We start from the raw sequence: 19,329 nt of genomic DNA, 5'->3' as shown, positions 1-19,329 counted from the left end.
ATACTGCATTGACTTCTCGTGAGTTTAAGATGTATTTAAAACTAAGTTAAGTACTTAAAGTTAGAACTTATAATCAAGTAGTTTATTTTTAATAACAAAAGTTATTATTGGAAGTCACTGCTAGATTTGTGTGAATCTGCTAGATTGTACTTTTGATTGTAATTCAGTCGAAAATTATGGATTCAATACCCATGTGGCTAAAAAGGGATGGCACAGATGTGGAGATGTTAGCTAGGCATGGCTGGAAATGCTAAGTACCTGTTCTCGCAATTAACATTCTGCCTGACAAGAAGCTCTGATGCGTTTATATTGATGCTGATGCAGAGAACTGCTCTGGATCGCAGACAAACCTACAGGATATTCCCTGTCTGATATCACTTATTTCTTCCTACTTGGTATAACTGAACATGAACTGTAAAACCTCTGAGGTCTGGAAAAAAACCTTAAATGGACAACAGACACTCTCCCCAAGCCTCTACTGTTTTGTTCTTAATTTTTCACTCAACATACTCTCATTCTGAGGTTACTTACAGTTCTTGCTCAGAAAGCTCCCTTAAAGTTGATGGGGAATTTTGATCACATTAGAGCAGATGCAATAGCAGGGAAGAAATCTTCAAGAATTGTTGTGGAACTTCCATTTCATTATTCATGTTACGAAGGGGTTTCCCCTGCTTTCAGCTTCTGTGGAACAAGAAGTAACTTTTAGTCTACTGTACTCGTGGGACCTTTGGGAATTCCAACCCACACTTAGAAAGACTCAACCCCTCAGTGCCCTTACTCTTCCTTTTATTGCCCCATCTGTTCCTGTAGCCTTGATTTGAGAGGGAAATGGGCTTCTCTGGGAGCAAACATAGGACAAGGAAAAGTGACTCTACTTGTCAGCTTCCAGTTTTCAGTAGCCAAAGCCCTGTCAAGTGAGCCCCTATTCAGAAAATTCTAGTTTTGAATGCACTTTCACAGCCCAAGCACCCACACTTGGTTCCTGGTTTGTCCTCTTCTTAAGTTTTGCCAGGCCAGGCAGAGGCCTAGCAACCCGGCAGTGCAGATGAGTAGGCAAAACCAGCAGCATGAGCTTTCTCTGCAACCTCTTTCCTTTGCTTATGTAGGAGAGGAAGAGAAAACCACTGTCTCTTGCATCAGCTAAAGCTGGGTAGATTGTTCATACTCTCCTCCCAACACAGTCCCCTCCCTTGGCTCACTGTGGGCAGGGCTAACCAGAAATCTTTTGACAAACTCTAATGAGGGAAATGTGGCTCTACACAGTCATGCTTTCCTGCCGCCTGCAGACTTAAGGCGTCACTTTGTGTTCTGGTCATTCTTCAAATTTTATTTTGCAACAACAGGCATGGGAAATTATGCTATGAGAGAAACAAGCTAAAGTGAGGCCATGAAGTAATTCTGTAATTTGCAGATCTGGGGTCTAGGCACAGATTGTTTATAATTTCTGTGTCTTCTATGTAGAATCCTTGTGGTACCAAAGGAGAGGAGACACAATAGAAATGAGATGGAGATGCTTTACCTGTAGAAGAACAAAACACTACACTTCAAATAACATGGTTAATCTCTAAATCTGTACTTTCAGAAGCGGTAGGCCACACACTGTATTAAATACTGACAGGTCTGTTCTAGAGAATAGAAATATGAAAGAACAAGACTGTTCTTTGTGCGTTTTTTCAAATTATAAAAATAATTTTTTTAGTTCTAAAATGTTCCTGAATATGCATTCCTACAATCGTTAAAACTATTACAACTTAAGTTTAATAAATTAATATTTCTGCATTTTATTGTTTCAAGGTAAAAGAATCGTTCAATCTTATCAGTTCTATTATAGACAAAATGGAGTACTTTACTTCCCAAGGAGAAGATAGAGATATAATTTCAAATTGCATCATACTATTTAGGAGAGCTGCATATACTGATGAAATGTGAAAGTTCGGTGTGGGATCTTTAGGAGGTGTACAGTGCTGGGACTATGAAAAGAGCAAAGGTGGGTTCTTACCATCTGAGCAGGCCCACTGGTTGGCTGTTAGAATTGAGGAAGCGGTACTGGTCTGAACAGACACCTCACCAGACACCTGAGGATCCAGATGCTCCACCTTGCTGGGGAAAGAGCGGAGAGAGGAGGATTTCAGACAGCTCGCACTTCGAGACATCAGCAATCACCTGCTACCAGGCTTCTCTGTTTCTGGGTCAGTTAACTCAAGCTGCCAACTTCTTCAGCGAGTACTGAATTGTTGTAACAAAGTTCCTGGATTTACCACTATAAGAGTTGTCATCAAACTTGCTTAAACAATGCAGCCAAATATGTCACAAGCTACAGGTTATTGCAGTGTTGCCTCACCACTTGAAGTAGAGCTAAATACTTGAAGTATTTCCTAGGTCAATGCTCCTGATGACTCCTGACAGCCACACTAAAACCGGGAGCCGTCCATATTCTGTTTGGCATTAGAAAAACGACTCAAAAGACAAACATTTCTTTCTACCTTCAACTCATTTCAAGGGATGTCTGTCAAACAAGAGCTCAGTCATCCAAGGTAGACAGCTTCTCATCTTTTGGCCAGTTGTCTCACCTCTCCTAGATGGCTGCATGTTAAATATTAACAATAGTGTTTCTCTAGGAACGGTGACCAACAGCACTGCTGAAAACACTTGCAAACTGGATGGTGAGGATGAAAGCAAAAACATCTAAAACTGTTTAGTCAAATCCTTATCTCCATGTTATGAAATCTCAGTATAGCATATTTTTCAGGAACTCATGAGCCAGCTGGTGTTATTAACACGTGACTACCACATGGGCTATCAACTTCTACTAGCCCGTCTTTAATTCCTAGAAACTGCTTTATGCCAAAGTCATTAGTGCCTGATTAGAGCCCACAAGAACCAAACTGGTGAGCCAGGGGAGTTCCACAGTGTTGAATGCACAATTGCATATTACAGACTGTTGCCAGACACCGGGAGTTTAGCGGTTGGTTCGTCAGGCTTGTACAAAAATGCTTCTGTAGTTGCCTTTAAGGGCTGGTAGTTTACTGGCAGTTATTTCACCCCTAGATCACCAGATTCTTATTCAGATCCAAGACTGCGGATTTTTCCCTTGCTCTTTCTTATTTCTTTTGTTTCATAGGAGGACGAGTTCACTCTAAAGCTCCGGTTTGGACAGAAAGACCAGATTTTTGCTGAAAATGTATAATTGTGAGAATCAGTCATTTAACTATGCAACTCTGTTTAAAAAAAAGTCCTTGGAATACAAATGGTATACTAATATTGTTTATTTTTGTAATTTTTTACTCAGACATTCTCTTTGGTTTCACACATGGGGAAAGCTTATTATTGGAATTTTTTTTCTTTTCTAATCTCGGACCATTAGGACAAATACTATATGCAGTATTTAGGTTACAAAACCCTAATCTGTTTAGCTGTTACTGTGATGTTTTTCAAAAGGGCTTAATTTCAGTCACTTTTACTGCAGTTTTGTGGCGGTATTTTTACCATGTGTGTAAAACTGAAGGCATTTGGAAAAACGCTGCTGCAATTTAATTTATACTACATGGAAGAGAAGCTGGATTTAGTTTGAGATTTATTTTTTTTTAATGCTTTGTCAATAAACTACATAATCTATTAAGCAGATACGGTCCCGTATGTTAATGCAGTATTTGAGATTTGAAGCACAAGTGGCTGGAGACAGCTTAAGGACAATAGCTTAGGCGAGAAAACTGCTTGTCATCATTTGCTTTTCTGTAACCAGGTCGCCCTCCTCCCCGCTAAATCCCCGCAGAAAGCTGGATTTTGTGTCACCGTGGGTGCGCCCGCCTTTCAGCCTCTCCCCTCCCGAAAGGCGGGAGCGTGTGGCCGCGGGGCGGGTGGTGCCATCAATAGAATATCCCGTTTTTCTCCTCAAGGGCGTTAGCGACTCCCCTTCCCCCCCTCCACCCTCCCCTTTTTGCCCCATTTTTCTTCCCCCACAACGAATTTTTCCTCACAGCACCTTTTTGGAGGGTGGGGGGGAACAGAAGAGCATCTTCCCCTCAGCGTCCGCGCGCGCTCCCGCCTTGCGCGCCGCGGCCGTTGGGCTCGCGCGCCGCCGCTCACCGTGCGCGCGCGTCCCGCAGCGGCTCCCTCGGCCCCGCCCCTTTTCTAATTGCGCCGCCATCCCCGAGCGGCCGCCGAGGAAGAAGGGACCCGGGCTGGCGGAGGGATAACGGGCTGCTGCACGCAGCCCCGGGCGGAGGGATCCATACGCTGGAACCGCCCGTAGCGGGAGTGGGAAGGCGGGAGGAGGGGGCGAGTGATGCGGCGCGGCCGGGCGGGCTGAGGCGAGGCGGCCGTTATCCGGGGGAACGGGGGTGGGAAGCGGAGCTGGTGCCGCGGGAGGTGCGGGCAGAGCGGCGGGCGAACCCGCGGGCCCGAGGGCTGGGGAGGGGGTCGGGGGGTGGCGAGGCCCTGAGGGGAGGGGACGGGGGAAGGGCGAGGTTGCGGGGCGAGGCGCCGTGCGCCGCTCCCGTCCCTGCGTTGCGTCGTAGTTTAGTGGAAAAAGGAAGGGGTTAGAAAAGGGAACTGGTTTAAAATAGCCGCTGGTCCCTGCCGGGGGCTGCTTCCCTCCCGCGGGGCTCGGAGCCCCTCGGGGTGATCGCTGTGGGGAGCTTGCGGAGTTTTACTGGAATTTCTCCTTTTCTGAGGAGCTGCCGCTGCTGAAGCAGATTTTTCCTTCCTTTTTTTTTGTCTGATGCAGAATCCCCGTAGCTAGGCAGCCTCCCTCTTTTCTTCCCTTCCTTCCTTCCACCCCTCGCTATGTAGGAAGGGAGAGGCATCAATGGAAAGGCTGAAATACGACTAGATGCGCTTCCAAATGCCTTTTTTCTTGAAAGAGGAAGATAAATCCCAGCTGCCAATGCACGGACTTTTTTTGTTGCCGTCGAATTGCTTGGTAAAAATGGGGTTCACTTACTCCAGCTAAATCCTTGGAGCGTGTCAGAGAGTTGCCACGGTGAAGGACTTCTCGTATTTTTTTGCATCAGTGGAGCTACGTTGATGTTAACCATTTTTTTGTAAGATGGAGAACGAAATATTCACACCCCTTTTGGAGCAGTTCATGTCTAGCCCTCTTGTCACCTGGGTAAGCGTTCATTTTTCCTCGCACGGTCTTCATTTATTTGCTCATTGTTTGAAGAGAAGTGCCTTGCGGCAGAGGATGAGGTGGAGTTAGCGTCGCGGTGATGCTGATTTTGTTTTAGGTTAAGACATTTGGGCCGTTAGCTGGAGGAAATGGGACCAACCTGGAAGAATATGTGGCGCTGGTGGACGGCGTGTTTCTCAACGAAGTCATGCTGCAAATGTAAGTGCCTGCAAGTTGTGCCTTGCCTTTATTTTTTGCTCTTGCTTTTCTTGTACATTTTGCTTTCTTATGAAAGCTCTTTTTTCTCCCTCCATATTGACCTTGGTATATTTCTGTGTTTTATACTTGAATTAGTCATGTGGTTGGTTAAGAGGAGACTTTGGGGCGTAGCAGATGCTCTTTACAATTTAATATCCGAGTGATATATTTGCAGGATATAGAGTGTAATACAGGCTGAATCATATAGATATAGAAGTTACTGGAAAATTGGATGACTGTAAATAGCTTCCCAGATTTCCACTGAGAAGCATAAGGGTTCATTCTACTGAAAGTCATGTTCATAAACAGAATTTTGAATAAATTTGCTTGGCTAATAAGATTCTAATCCATATCATAGTTCATATTACATGCAGCTTAAAGATCACATGTGAGTCGCATAATGTTGTTTGCTGAGCAAATGGACTGTCCTTTAACTCCTTCCGCTTTATTTTTCACAGTTCCAAATCAGAGTAGCAAGCAGTTGTGCAGTAAAGCTGGTATTGTAATTGAGAGTGTAGAATGGTTTTTGGGTATGAGCCACAGAAGAAACGTTTTTACAGACTTTTGTAAATTGTTTATTGAAAACTCTGATTGTTAGAAACATCTCTTTACAATTACAGTGACTTTTTGTTGATCATAGTTTAGACTGGAATGTTGCCCACTACTGTAATGCTAGAGAGTAACACTTTTGTCAAGTGTCTAGTGGTGGAATCATAAAAACGTTACTAGCGGAAAAAAATTCTTCATACTTTTAAAATATATTTTAAGTCTTTATGGAGAAGTTCATGTTTTGTTTGTATAGGTATGAAAAAATGTAGGTTTATGGATGGCTGGATAGATGAGTGTGTGAGCAGCTTGTGGTGACAGCTGCTCCTCAGGAACTGCTCGATGTTGGGCATCCTTTTGCACTGTTTGGAGTTTTTGCTCATGTTTAGTACTTCAAGTTTTTGCTGTTGGTATTCAGCTTGTATAACTCGTCTACGTCAAAAGATCTACACGTTACCACATTTAAGTTAGAATTTGCATATTTTTGAAACAAATATTTTCTTTGTCACCAATTCTATGAATTCCAAGTGTTTACTTCTGTGATACTGAGGAACATGGAAAACTTGCTGGAATTTAACTTCTTAAAAAAATCTTGAGTGTATTTCTGGCATATATTAGTAAGAATTTTAAGTGATACATTCACAGAATCATACTATTTTTATTTTACAGTTGATTTTTTTATTTTCTTGGACTTATATAAATTAAGTAGCTTGTCAGTTACGACCATGCATTTAACGTGTAAAGCTTCTATTTGGTAAAAACGTTTGACAGCTGGAAGGCAAATTTAGTACTGGAACCGGACCAATGTGATTTTGAAGAGTACAATCTTGAAATTAAACTTTCTCAGCAAGTTTCTGGAATGCTAACGTTATAAATGGATATCCATTATGTGAGGTACACATATGTGAAATGGAACACTGCAGAGAGGCAACATTCTCATGCTTAAGTCACTGTGCATTGAATTTGGCTTTGACTTTGTACATGTATCTTTGACCCCAGACCATGATTTCTGGAGTTTATTTCAGAGGTTTGCGCATGCCTATAAAAAATACATGTGGGAGATGTGAATTTAATATAAAATGGTTCTGTAGTCAGAGAAATTAAAAACTGCCTTCAACTATGGTGCATGTAAAAGGAGTGGTGTACAAATACAATTCATTTTACAAAAATGTGACTACACTGGAAGGTGTATTTTATATAAAACACATTTTTGAGCGACTGAAATGTGTTATGGTTGATTACTGCTTAGAATTGAAGTTTCCAGAACTGTGTTCTTATTTTGAAGGGGGTTTTATTTGTTTTGGGTTTTTTGCCAGGATTGAAAGAGGAAAAAATGTTTCATGTTTTGCAGACAGATTCCGTCTCTGGTGCAGTCACTGTGGAAACCTGTGGTAACTCCTAGTCTTGTCCACTTTGAATATCCACCTATTAAATGTCTACCTTCATTTGCAAAAAGATTTAAAAGATGCAGCTCCAACTAATCATCAGTATTACTTATTTTCAGTATATTCCATTTTATTAGTGTTTCTCTTTTTTGCTTTCAGTCTTAGCTACCATGTGTTGAGGAAACGTGGCAGAAAAATTTGTATCACGTGATGTCAAAAGCAAAATATTTTTCTTTGGAATGTTGTTTGGTGTTTGCTTGTGGTTTGGTTTTTTTTAAGCTCTCAATGACTTACTTCACCTGAGAACTAGAGACTCATGATTAGGAGCGATGGTGCTCTTAGAAGCTCTGGAGAAATGTTCTTGCAAAGTCACCCGGAATGTCATTTGGAGAAATGTGGAAAGTACCACTAGAAGGTGTTTTTTTTTAATTCACATGAGTTGTGTCATATGGTGCTTACTGTTTCCTTTGGTTTTGAGCTATTTCAGGCTGTTGGTGTTTTGGTGTGAGAATACAGCTAGTGTGTACCTGTCAGCTCAGGCCTTTGTGATGTGGTGCTGGTGTAGGTTGGCTCCTCTGCTTGAAAAACCGTTGAAAGCACGAGCAGGTGGAAGCTGCTGGACGTGCTGTTGGTCCTGCTTTATATATACTCGAATACTTACTTTGTTTTTGCCAAACGTTGAAAAAACAAATTCTATGACCATGAAAGTGAGTGTTAATATATTGGTTTAGACATGGTTTATAAACAGCGACATGATCAAAAAAAGTGGCTTTGTTGCTTGGAGAAGGTTTTTTTGTTCAGTGAAAAAAAGAGTTAATCCTGCCCTCCGTCAGTGACAAGTGAGAGTTTGTTCGTATGGCGTTTGTTTGTCCTTGTGCTTGTCTAGACCAAGTTTATTTTCAACAATTGTAATGATTCAGGCAGAGGAAATAGATGTCACCATTGGAATACTTGCAGGGTAGTGGTACCGAGATGGTTGGGTTTTATCAGCATTATTAGTACCTCATACGTGAGCAAGAATATTTCATTGCATTCCTTGTATGTCTTTTACTTTTGACTTCTTGGACGTTTTAGTGCACATGAAAATGACAGAGATTCCATTCAGTGGCCGGTTACATCTGAAGAGCTCTTTCTTTGCTGGAGATGCTACAGGCCAATTTTATCAGTATTTTTAGAAAATTATTTTTAATTAAGAAGAGTTCCAGTGTTATAATATTAAACTCCTAACTTGAGAGAATGTCTCTCATTTCCTGTTTAAATTTAGGTCCTGTTCTTCAAAAGTATTTGGTTACCTACCTTCTGCTGGGATCAGTCAGTATCTGATGCCTCTGGATAGAAACCCATCTGTCTTTCTAAATCTGAGCGTTTATCTTGGTGCTCTTTGATACAAAAAGGAGTCACGCTTCTTGGAAATAAATCAGAATGCAAGAGTTCAGTGCAGTGGTGTTCATGGCAGGGAGGTGCAGGAACATGCTGAGAATACTTCATACCTTTACTGTACCTCTATATCCTAATACTTTTAACATATAGAGTGCTCATATACTTGAGTAAAATACATTGTGTATACTACTAAAATAAATGAAGAAGTATAATTCAATGGATTAGTCACCTGTTGCACATCTAGGTGCCATTACAGTAAAGTAATACGTAGTTGTCTTAGAGATATTTTTCCAGAACCTAACGCCACTTAATTTTTTTTTTGTCTTAGTATTTTACTGTTTATATACTCTTCTGATCCCGAAAGATGAAGATATTAATACATTAACACTCATTTTCTGAGTGGTTTTTGTTTTATTTTCTGTTAGGTCTTGTTCTCTGATACTTGTTAATTGAATTCCAATAGGATTGTGTAAGAAACGCTGAAAATCTTTTAATACAAACTGTGGTTCCTAAAACTCGTTCCTGTGAATAAAAATGGACAGCTGCAAGTAGTTACAAGATTGGGACTTTTCATTATATTTAGCACCACCATTAATATTTGGTCAAGTAACAAAGACTTGAAACAGTATGCTAGTTTTAGTGGGTTTATTTTATTATGCTTTGTGTTTGTGGAAATGGACCAGTTTAAAAGGAACTATTGGCAAAATACTGTATGCAGAATTGGAAATGTACAGAACCAAACTCTGAATCTTGAGTTAATTTAATCCACCGTCCGGAGAACCTGTCTGCTTTCATAACTTTTGTCTTAATTGAATATGTTAATCGATACTATCTACATCAGTTGCTGCACCCAGGCGTGCTGAGAACTACTCCAAAAGGATAAAGCGTTTTCTTATTCTCCTGTTTTTCTCCTCTTTGCTGTTCTCCCACAGTTTTTCACTGCCTGGATCCACATGTGAGCATTTGACACCCGTAGAATTTTCCAGGTGGATGGGCTGACTGTTCCACCACTCTGGTGCTGTGTGCCCGGAATGTGTAGACTACTTCATTGACTCCTTTGCTGAGCTCTTAGTCTTGAGTTGTATGCTTTTTTTCCAAAGTGTTGAGCTTGCCAGGCCTGCTTATATCATTCCCTGAAAACTGGACTCGTGTCCAGTGGCTGAGCCAGCTGCCTGGCGCTGGGAAAGTGCAGGAGCAGGCGCTCCCCTCCAATTCACTCTTTCTGGTGAAGAACACCTAATATCTGGGCAGGGAAACGCAAAAAAGTTTTGGGGAAAATGAAATTGGTGAGTTCGGCAGTAAAAATACGAGCGCATATTTAGGGAAAAGTCAAATATTACTAAATCTGCACCTTCATCTCTTTCTTGCAGCGAATGGAATTGATTCACGCTTTTCAGACGTGCTGTTGGGCTTCTGCAGGTGCAAGGTGGCACATGTCACTAGCTGAGAGCTGTTTCTCCTAAGAGTGGTTCTGCAGCAGTAGGGCCCAGGTTTTCCTGAAGAAAAGCTGAATTTACAACGCTTGTGGTTTTTGTAAAGAAGCAAATTATTTCATAAATGGTTCAGCAGAACGTGCACCATGCTCAAGATTGTTGGAATTAAAACCTTTTGACTACAAAAAAATAAAAGATAGTTCTTATGGTGTAATGATAATTAATTTTAGACTTGGCCATCTGCCTGCAGTGAGCATTGAACTGGGCAAATGAGGTGGACATAGGCTGGTTCTTGGACTTCTGAGGTGGTTAGGGGTTTGATAGCTAAAGGGAAAAAAGTGTGCGTTGAACATGGAAGGCTTAAAGCGTTTGATCTTTGTCTATGTCTCTGTTTTATGCTTTTGTACCCTTTCCTACACTCGATGGCCACTTTCCTTCATCTTGTCCACTCTTGATTTCTCTGCAGTAAACTATTCTGTAGTTCACTCTGGGCTTTTGCAGTATTTTGAAGATTAGGAAATAAATAACCAAATCTTCCTCTGCATGTATACATCAATTTCTTCACTTTTTTCTGCATGTGCTATCTTGAGTATCTATCTTTGATTCTGTCTCCTTTCTTTGGGTAGTGTGCTACTTATCACATCCTTAGTCCAGGCAAACGGCAGGGCCAGGGAATAAAAGCTGAGTTAAAAAATGTTTCTTAATACATACAGAGGTGCTCTATTGAGTCTAGCTACCTGTTCCATAAATAGAAATCTTAGTTGAAAGATCTAAAATCAAAACGACTTGTTTCAGCACTGCAAATATGCTGGCAAGGAAACAATATATTCACTACGGCTTTACGGTTTTATTTTTAGGGTATTTTGCATTTCACTCTTATTCTAGGTGCTGTTTCAAAGTACTCTATGAAGATAATGAAATGCACATCTCATTTCTCTCTGATTTTTATACCACAAAGGTTCAGAGGTTTAACTTAGCTACGAATATATCCTACCTGGACTGATCAACTTGCATCTTTCACTGGCAAGGCTGTATTTCTGCAGGTTCCATGGCTGGTTTGGGGATCTCTGTGCCACAAACCTTTGCGAAGTATTGCCGTGGTCTGATCTTTTTTTTTTCTAATAAACTAATCTAGTTAACTGACAAATTGGTTGCTAAATCAAGCCCATCTTAATTCTATGCTAAATTTGGGAAGCTTACTTCCAGATTTTCCTCGTTTGTTTCTTCAGTGAAGAAGGAGCTTTTAAGCTTTGTGTTCTTTCATGTGTTCCTCCTCCTTTTTCTCCAAACTAAATACCAATTTGTTGCCTTTCTTGTCTTTCATACTGTAGCACTTTTCCTTCTGTCATAATTATTTAGGGATCGAGACATTTTTCAAAATGCTGCTTTGTTGGAGCACATGACCTCAGTGGTCAGAGATTATTTGGTAACAACTGTGTGGGAGTGTGTTTGTTTGCTTTGTTTTAAAGAGTCCTCTATTTATGCCTTAAGATGCTCCAAAGCAGCATGGCCTCTTAGGCAGCTGTTCTTAAGCAGTATTTACAAAATACATAGGACTGATGGATGTTAGGGTGTTGAATTGGAGCAAGGCTGCTGCTTGGCCTGGGCTTGGTTGGTGTGATTTCTCCTTGGCTTACTCTGAGGAAAAAGCAAAAATTATCTTACGTTGTATTTTTGGATTCAGAAATCACAATGACTGAACTCATAAGCAGCTTGTGTTATATCCCTGGCTGTTGAGTGAATCTTTGTAATACACACTTAGATATAATTAAAAAATGGCTTCCTTTCCTATAGTGATAGGAGATAGTCCACTTAGGTTTATTGCAGAATTGTAATTTATTTTAAGCTGCAGGGAAATATTTGCTCTAGTTTTTGTTTGTGTGGTATCTTTGTTTTTCTTAAATAAGCCCTTGAGCAAAAAACGTCTGGTGTAATTTCCTGGTAGCTTGGGAATATAGTTGCTATGTATTCAGAGTATTGTGTGTGCCGGAAAAAAATAAAAGACGGATACTAGTTGGGGTATGATAGAATGCAGAGAAATGTCATAACTAAAAAGTGCTGGTTTGCATCTTAGCAAGGATATTAATATTAATGTTTTAAGATGAAAAGAATGCACTTATTTTACAGGCCTGTATATGTATGCTTATCTTGTAGCCGTGAGTAGTTAACAGGGGTACAGTCCGTGTACTGCTCTATTTATATATAAATCAGCAGGGGATTGTACATGTATTGATGTGCATACAGTATTTGCAACACTTAGTGTGCTAAAGCAATGGAGTTGCTCACGTGGGTAAAATTTTTACAAGAAATGTTAACTTGTTTTCTTTGGCAATCCCTGTAGATCCAGGAGCCTTGCATTTGAATTTGTCTCGTTCTCTGGAGTAATCGGTACAAAGGACTCAGGGCTGGCACTTGGTCGTCTAAAAATTGGTACAGAAGAAGATGACGTATGTTTTATTGTTACTAATTTACTTATAGAAGCTTTATTGTACTTCAGAAGAAAGGCAAAATCGAGAGTCATAGTGTTCTAACCAAAACTATTAACGGAAATCTGCGTGGCAGTATCTTTACAACTTAATATCATTTTAGTCACTGAAACTGCAATATTCAGGTAGCTTTGGTGTCATCTCACTAGGCTGATTTCACATCAGCATTTCCTATGTTTTTAGTGCTCAGTGTGCTGAGATGGTTACCTAAGGTCAGACTATTTTGAATCTTAAATATGAGCTAATTATTTTTGAGAATTTAGAGCTTCAGCAAGGTTTGAAGTAAAGAATAAAGTGAGTGAACGTTTTCCCAGGTTTTCCAAAGGACAGATTATTTTTGGTGATGTTGTGGTTATCAAATGAAGCAAAGTGTGTGCTGCTGTGGTGTTGGAAGTTGGTTAGAGCAGAAGAGAAAAGCTTGTACACACAAATTTAATAATATGTTAATTTTTTTTTAAGCTTAAAGAAGACTGTGAATGTGAATTGCTTTTAAATCCTACAGAAATTATTTTCCCTTATATTAATGTTTTAACTATCTTAGGAAGCACAATTTGGTAAGGCCAACAAGTGTTTATTTGCTCCGTTTCTGTATTGCTTGCTGCTTCCTATCTGGCAGCTCTCTGGCCTATTCTGCTGCTAATTTAACTGTTTCTGAGGTTTCTTCCAAGTAGTACCTGTATGTTTGCAGGATGTTCTTTCCAAAGCAGACTGTAAAACCATTTTCTTACTTCATGCCCTCCGGTATCAAGTCATGCTGCACCTTGTGGTGCAGATCCGGGAGTGCTTGCTTGTGTAAAGCTAATCTTACTGTTGTCACAGGATTACTGCTGGTGTAAATGTTTGCAGCGTTTTAATGGTCAGCTACATCGAGGTGTTAATCACAAAGTCAAATAGTTTTCAGTTAGTCTGTTAATTAGCATTGGACTGAATAGATCTTAAAATTTGAACTCATCTGAAAAAAGCAAAAGTTGGCACTGAGAAGGAGAATAACACACAGTGCTTAAAGGAAAAAGGAAAACTTCAGGATTCTGTGGTATGTCCATCTCCTTTCTTGCTTGTCCTTTGTAGACTTAATGCTCTTGCATCCTGTGCTGCCTTTTTCTTTTGGTTTAATTTGGAAAGTAGACTAGTGCAAGTACTACAGCAGTCTAATTCTGCCTGTTGAAACAGTATATGCTACTGGGCCTCATGCAATTCAAACCAACAAAACCACCAAATGACAATAAAAAAACCCCCATACCAGAAGAAGACGACGACCCTTATCAGATATTTAGATTTGTTGAAGTAGTAAAGTATGTTTTCAAACTTTCTGGTTCTCATCTGTTTGCTCAAAAAAAGTTTTCTTTGTCAAGTTGTTTTGTCTAGGAATTCTCAATGATTTGATAAGCAGGAGTGTTTATTTTGTGTGTTAAGCATTCTGTGATATTCTGGATCCTATAGATTTTTTCTGCCAGCGACAGTGTTTAATTTGGTGAAGGCCCCTTACCTTTTGCCAACTGTGGAGCAGAGGCTGCTCCACATTCTCATGGATTGTTGGGGGGGGCTCCCCAGGTTACTCGGTGCGGTGAGTGGTGATTCGGTATTTTCAGTCTTTGGCCAAAAGCTTTTGATTTGACATAGTACCTTTTATTGTGAAAGGAAAAAAGAGTACATCTGACAGTCAAGGTGAAAGAGTAGAAAAGTAGTTTCATACTATGTGATGATAAAGACAGCTGTTGCTCTGTAAGCTTGGAAGTTAGGAATTTTGGGGGTGTTAATTCAGTGATACAAGTGTGTGCTTAGTAGATGACAGGTGAACTGATTTATTTCCTCTCTTTCTTTCTCCTGCCTTTCACTCACCTGCATGCATCTTCCTTATTGATACTAAGGAAAAGAGAAAGGACAAACCAGACATGTGCGCTGTTCTGGTCTGTGCCTTTTTAAAACCTTGGGAGGGAGAAGTTAAAGATCAGTCACCAGACTTCTTGAACGTGCCATGATTTTGTCTGGCTGTTGGCTCATTCACATGTGACAGCTGTGAGGGGGTGTCTCTTCGTGCAAATGACACCAGGAGCGGTGGGACCACCCAGCAGAGCAGTTGCTGGTCAGAGCAGCCCCGAGGTCGGGAGGCGCAGCAGGTTGGTATTGACGGAGGAGGGAGAGACGGGGTTATGTGACACAAAAGGCTTGTGGCACTGCTTCCGATACAGCTATTCTGGCACATGTCAGCCATGAGTAATTGGGCTGTGAGCACCAACAAGAGAGCTTAAGCGCTGTGCAGCTCCCCTGTGAGCAGCTCAGCCTGGTCGGATGCTGCAGAGCTGAGGCAGGGAGTGGGAAAGCTGTCCGCAAATGCTGGGCGTCTGCTTGGCTGTTCTTTGTGGTGTTCTTGTGATCGCCACCAGCCAGCTGATGTGTCGTAGGCCACTTGGTTGTGTTTCTTGTAAGCAGGCATAGAGCTTCAGTCTCCTAATAGTTTATGATGTTGGACATAATCCTAGAGCATGTGGTTTTGTGCAAGGGACAGAAGGCTTATGAAGTTAGAGTTACTTCTAAAACTCATGTTAGCATAAGGCAAAAAACTTTTGATACAACTGTTGAGATTTGGGCACATATAGTCAGTCTTTGCTAAGTGCAGAGTTAGCAAAGTGTCCTTAAATTGAGATATTAATATGCACCTTATTTTGCGGTAAAGGGCATCTCAGCATTTATAATGATACCTTTAGATGTTTGAGCAGATGTTCGCATAGTTCTGCAGACATTTTGACTGTGCGTTGATAGCTGCTTGAACAGTATTGTCTCAAAGGCAAAAATACAGGTGTTTCACAAGGAAGAGGTAGATTGTCATAAATGCCCACTAAAAAGGCAAAGAAGAGCAGTTGGTATGAATCACGTTTGGTTGCTTGTTGCAGGTGAGGCTCAGAGCATCCTTTTCCTGGGTCCTGTGGAAGCGCACAGAGGTAGAATGGCTAGCAGGACTCAAAACTGAACACTTGTACAACTCTAGAATGTACCTCCCTCGTGTCTTCAGCAAGTCAGACTGTGGTTCTCCAGTTGTAATAGTCGTGTGCACGTTGTGTAACATCACTGGGCCATCGCATCATTCAACATCGTCAATGCATTGCAGCCTCAGGGCTTGCTGCATGGCTTGCATGGTGCTCTTCAAGAGGTGGAAGGATTTTATTGCCTTCTATTTTTCAGATAAGAACGTGCTGAGTTAGTTCTTTGCACGCTTCAGCCATGGATAGTCTGTATCGTGAATTATTCTTTAGAGAAGTTATCCATTTAAATCCATTTCTATCAACACAGGAAGCCTGATGAGTATGTGCCAGAGATAGAGAAAAGGAGCTACATTTATTTTCTTCATCTTTTAGTAGGTTTAGCATGGAAATACGCTTTAGCAGCAGAAAATATTCATACTAATAGATGCAGGAGGAGTTTGAAGTGTGCCATCTTGTACCAGCATTTCTAGAGTATATGTGATCACCAGCTTCAGCTACTGACAATATTGCACTTCAGAATTTGCCCCATTTGATGCTGTAACTCGATTGTAAAGGCTGATGAAACAGTACGCTGAGGAAGGCCAAGGCTCTTTTTGTCCAGTATGCAGAGGTGCTTTTGATAATTTAATTGCCTCAATGTACTGCTCTGTCTGGTGTTGCTTCAAATATTTAAAGCAAATTGGAGGTTATCAGTTATTCTCCAGGGAAAGTCCTGATTTTATTTTAACTTCCACAGTAAAAGGACACTGCTGTATCAAATGTCTTTGTAAAACACATTTTGTACACATTTATTTTCTCGTTAACAGTAAATAATTGCAATGCTGCTTTATTATTTGAAATCTATCCAAAATTTCTCATACCAGTAATTATTGGAATATTTGGCAAAGAGCAAGAGTGAGCCTCAGTATTCCAATTATAGGGACTTTGCAAAAAATATAACTTTATTGGGCAGGCAGCATTTATATGTAAATGTGAATACCATGCTACTGTAAGCTAAATCACAGAGTAACAGTCAATATTTATCATCCTTTGAGCTGTACACTTGCGTAGGTTTTTTCAAAAGTACTTGTTTCAGCATTTCACTATACTTAACAAATACATTAGAACAATGATACATTTCGAATGAGGGTGCGTTATAATACTAGACTTAATGGTTAAGTACCATCAAGGAGCAGATGGCAAGAGAGGACACAACTGGTTTGCAGTCTGCATAGATTTAAGCATGAAGCCATTAAGATATCACATTCCCATTTCTGATAGATTTTGGTCAATGAAAAATTAAAGGCACATAATCCCTGATTATATGAGGTCTCAATCTGTAATTCATGACACCGGTAGTATTTCAAAATTATGAAGTTTTCGCTGTAATCAGTAGTTTTAAACTAAGGCATTATTGGGATAGATGCTCATGTCTGTTTTTATGGCTATTGAAATTAATGTATCTTGTCATAAGTAGGTTGCTCTTAAATGTAAAATCGCTCAAGGGTATCTTTTACTGCTCTGCTTCCTATTGACTTTGCGCAGATTTGCCCTATTTTGCCAGGCTATTCGCCACTGAAGCAGTTCAGTAGCTCCACCTAATAAAAGGAGCAATTCAGAGTTCAGAGCGTGTATTGCCTTCAAAATGTTTCTAGTGTAACCAGCACAGTAGCCACTGGAATCTTGTGTTTTTAAAAAGCTGTTCTTTAAAGCTACCTTTAACAAAGGTCTAGTTTAGAACTGGTTCATTTTCAACATTATTTCATTTGCATCTTGTTGAATTGCCAGCAGCGTGGACCAGTTTATTTCAGTGGTATTGGACCGAACATATTCTAATGAGCAGAATTGTTTAGTATGAATAAAAATGTAATTATTAGAAAAATTTCTTGGTCATAAAAATTGAACAATTCAACACGTGGATACAAGTAATGTATTAAAATCTGTAATAAATTGGTTGCCAAAAAATGTAAACTAATTTCAAGATATGTGCTCTTGAAAGCAATACAGATATTTGGCAATTTAAGTTTAGAATTTTATCCTTCTGTATGAAAAATGTTTGCAGATTATATTTCATTAGCTTCTTCTGTTAGTTATTTCAAAATGCTTTAGAAGAAAATCAGTCTGTTAGTGGATTGGACCAGTCTGACAAAATACAGTTATACAAACAACATAGAATGGAAAATGTGTCACTAACATCAGGCTGTGTTAGTTCCTCTTTGAGAGGAGCAAGTTCAGACATCAGTATTTAGGAAGATGGGCTGTATTGACTAAATAAAGATTATTTGAAACGGTGTTTTGTGGATTAAAGAGGCCGCCGAGCTTCAAAGCTCGAGGCTTGGAGAGAATGAGTTACCAATATTGGGAATGAAGGTGTGTTTGGTTTTGGAAACCATGGCTCTCCTGCGGAAGGGCCTAGTGGCAGTTCCTGGGGTGAGCAGTGGGCTGCCAGGCCTGGTCTTGGCTCTTCAATGTGCTTTGCCAGTCAAAGCTCACGGTTCAAACATAGTCTGAAAACTAGAAATCAGTGACCGAAGGTGAGGGAACGCTGGTAGATACAAACACTGCAGCATTCTTCTACCAAGCAGCCTCTAATTTAGACGTTTCAGTCATTTAGACATTTTGGGTCATTTCTGTAGGTAGCCTATTGGTATTCTGTGTTTACACAGTATACTCATTTAATGACGTAGTGTGGTTAGAAACATTTAAATTGCTGTAGTGCAGAGGTAAAGTCCTGTTTGCATTGGAAGGTATTCAGAGCAGGATTTCACTCCAGGAAGAGTTAGAATCAATTTTTTATCAGTAAAAGTCATCCTAGTCATTGCTAATGTGTTGATTGGGAGCGCCAAAGACAACCTACCTCCCTCCTTTGAAGAATAATGACCCAATACGACAATCTTTACCACAAGTGACAAAATCAAAGAAATACAACTTCCTACTAGTAAGAGAGAGTTATTGAGGGTACATGTTTAATTGTATTAAAAATGATTTGTGGAGACTAGTAGTGATAATACTGATGTGTAAGTAACTTAAATTTGTCAAGCCTCAAGACCAAGAAGTTAAGCTTCTTGTTATCTGTAGCCGTAGTCTTTAGGAATAAAAACTAAGATTACAGAGATAAATGTATTCTGTGCACTTGTTGTCCTGAGCCTGACGTTTTAAATTGTTGGTATTTCTGCACTAGCAGAGGCTCATATAACGGGACTATTTGTTCCAGTTCCAGAGCACACCTGGGGCTTTCCCAGCAAAATTCGCAGCCTCACTGAACTGTTGCCTGCAGCTGATGCCAAAAAACCCCTACGAAACCCCAAACCAAACACAAGCAGTTGAATGCTTTCTGTTTTGAGTTACAGGAATGAATCGCTTTGACCCAAACCAGCATAAAGCCTGGAAGTTCCATAAAATGTACAGAATGTGTCCGCCATTCATTTGGTCTAGATAGATGAAGATATTCACCACATTAAAATAATTATTATACATATATGAATTATTGTAAGAATTTGTATCTATTATATATATGGGGAGGAGGATACCTGGGTGAATTGGTGGAAGTAAAGGAATATTACTTTGCTTTCAACAGTAGTGTAGTAGTGTACATTACAATTAACAAAGTCTTTTATTCGTGTCAGCGTTAAGCTTGACACAAGACTAATAGAATAGAATTTCTCATTATCTTTGTTAATGCATAATTTGGCAGAGTTGATCCATACACTGTTGGATTTCTAAGGATTAAGATGGAAAAAATGAAGCAAGAATGATTTGCTGTAGCATCTG

At 40.1% G+C, this 19,329-nt stretch overlaps 1 protein-coding gene and 1 long non-coding RNA gene across 9 annotated transcripts in view; one reads left to right on the top strand and one right to left on the bottom strand.

The window, feature by feature from the left end:
* Positions 1-546: 546 nt before the first annotated feature.
* Positions 547-4,036, bottom strand: LOC309437602. The gene is made up of 3 exons (XR_014183584.1): positions 3,983-4,036; positions 2,000-2,100; positions 547-681 (listed from the first exon to the last, which is right to left on the bottom strand). It is a non-coding gene; the product is annotated as an uncharacterized lncRNA (long non-coding RNA).
* Positions 4,037-4,477: 441 nt separating this feature from the next.
* The window catches only part of CCDC88A (coiled-coil domain containing 88A), a 61,247-nt gene continuing 46,395 nt past the window's right edge, over positions 4,478-19,329 (top strand). For all 8 annotated transcript variants that reach the window (XM_082049903.1, XM_082049899.1, XM_082049897.1 and 5 more), the window contains exons 1-2: positions 4,478-5,110; positions 5,229-5,329. In XM_082049903.1, the coding sequence (XP_081906029.1) occupies positions 5,048-5,110; positions 5,229-5,329 (164 nt within the window). In that variant the 5' untranslated portion in view covers positions 4,478-5,047. The remainder of the gene's footprint in view (positions 5,111-5,228; positions 5,330-19,329) is intronic.

The sequence above is a fragment of the Streptopelia decaocto genome (assembly GCF_964273445.1).
Source record: "Streptopelia decaocto genome assembly, chromosome: 3".
NCBI classification, from domain to species: Eukaryota; Metazoa; Chordata; class Aves; order Columbiformes; family Columbidae; genus Streptopelia; species Streptopelia decaocto.
The sequence above is the reverse complement of the archived record's forward strand: the minus strand, read 5'-3'. Positions and strand labels throughout refer to the sequence as shown.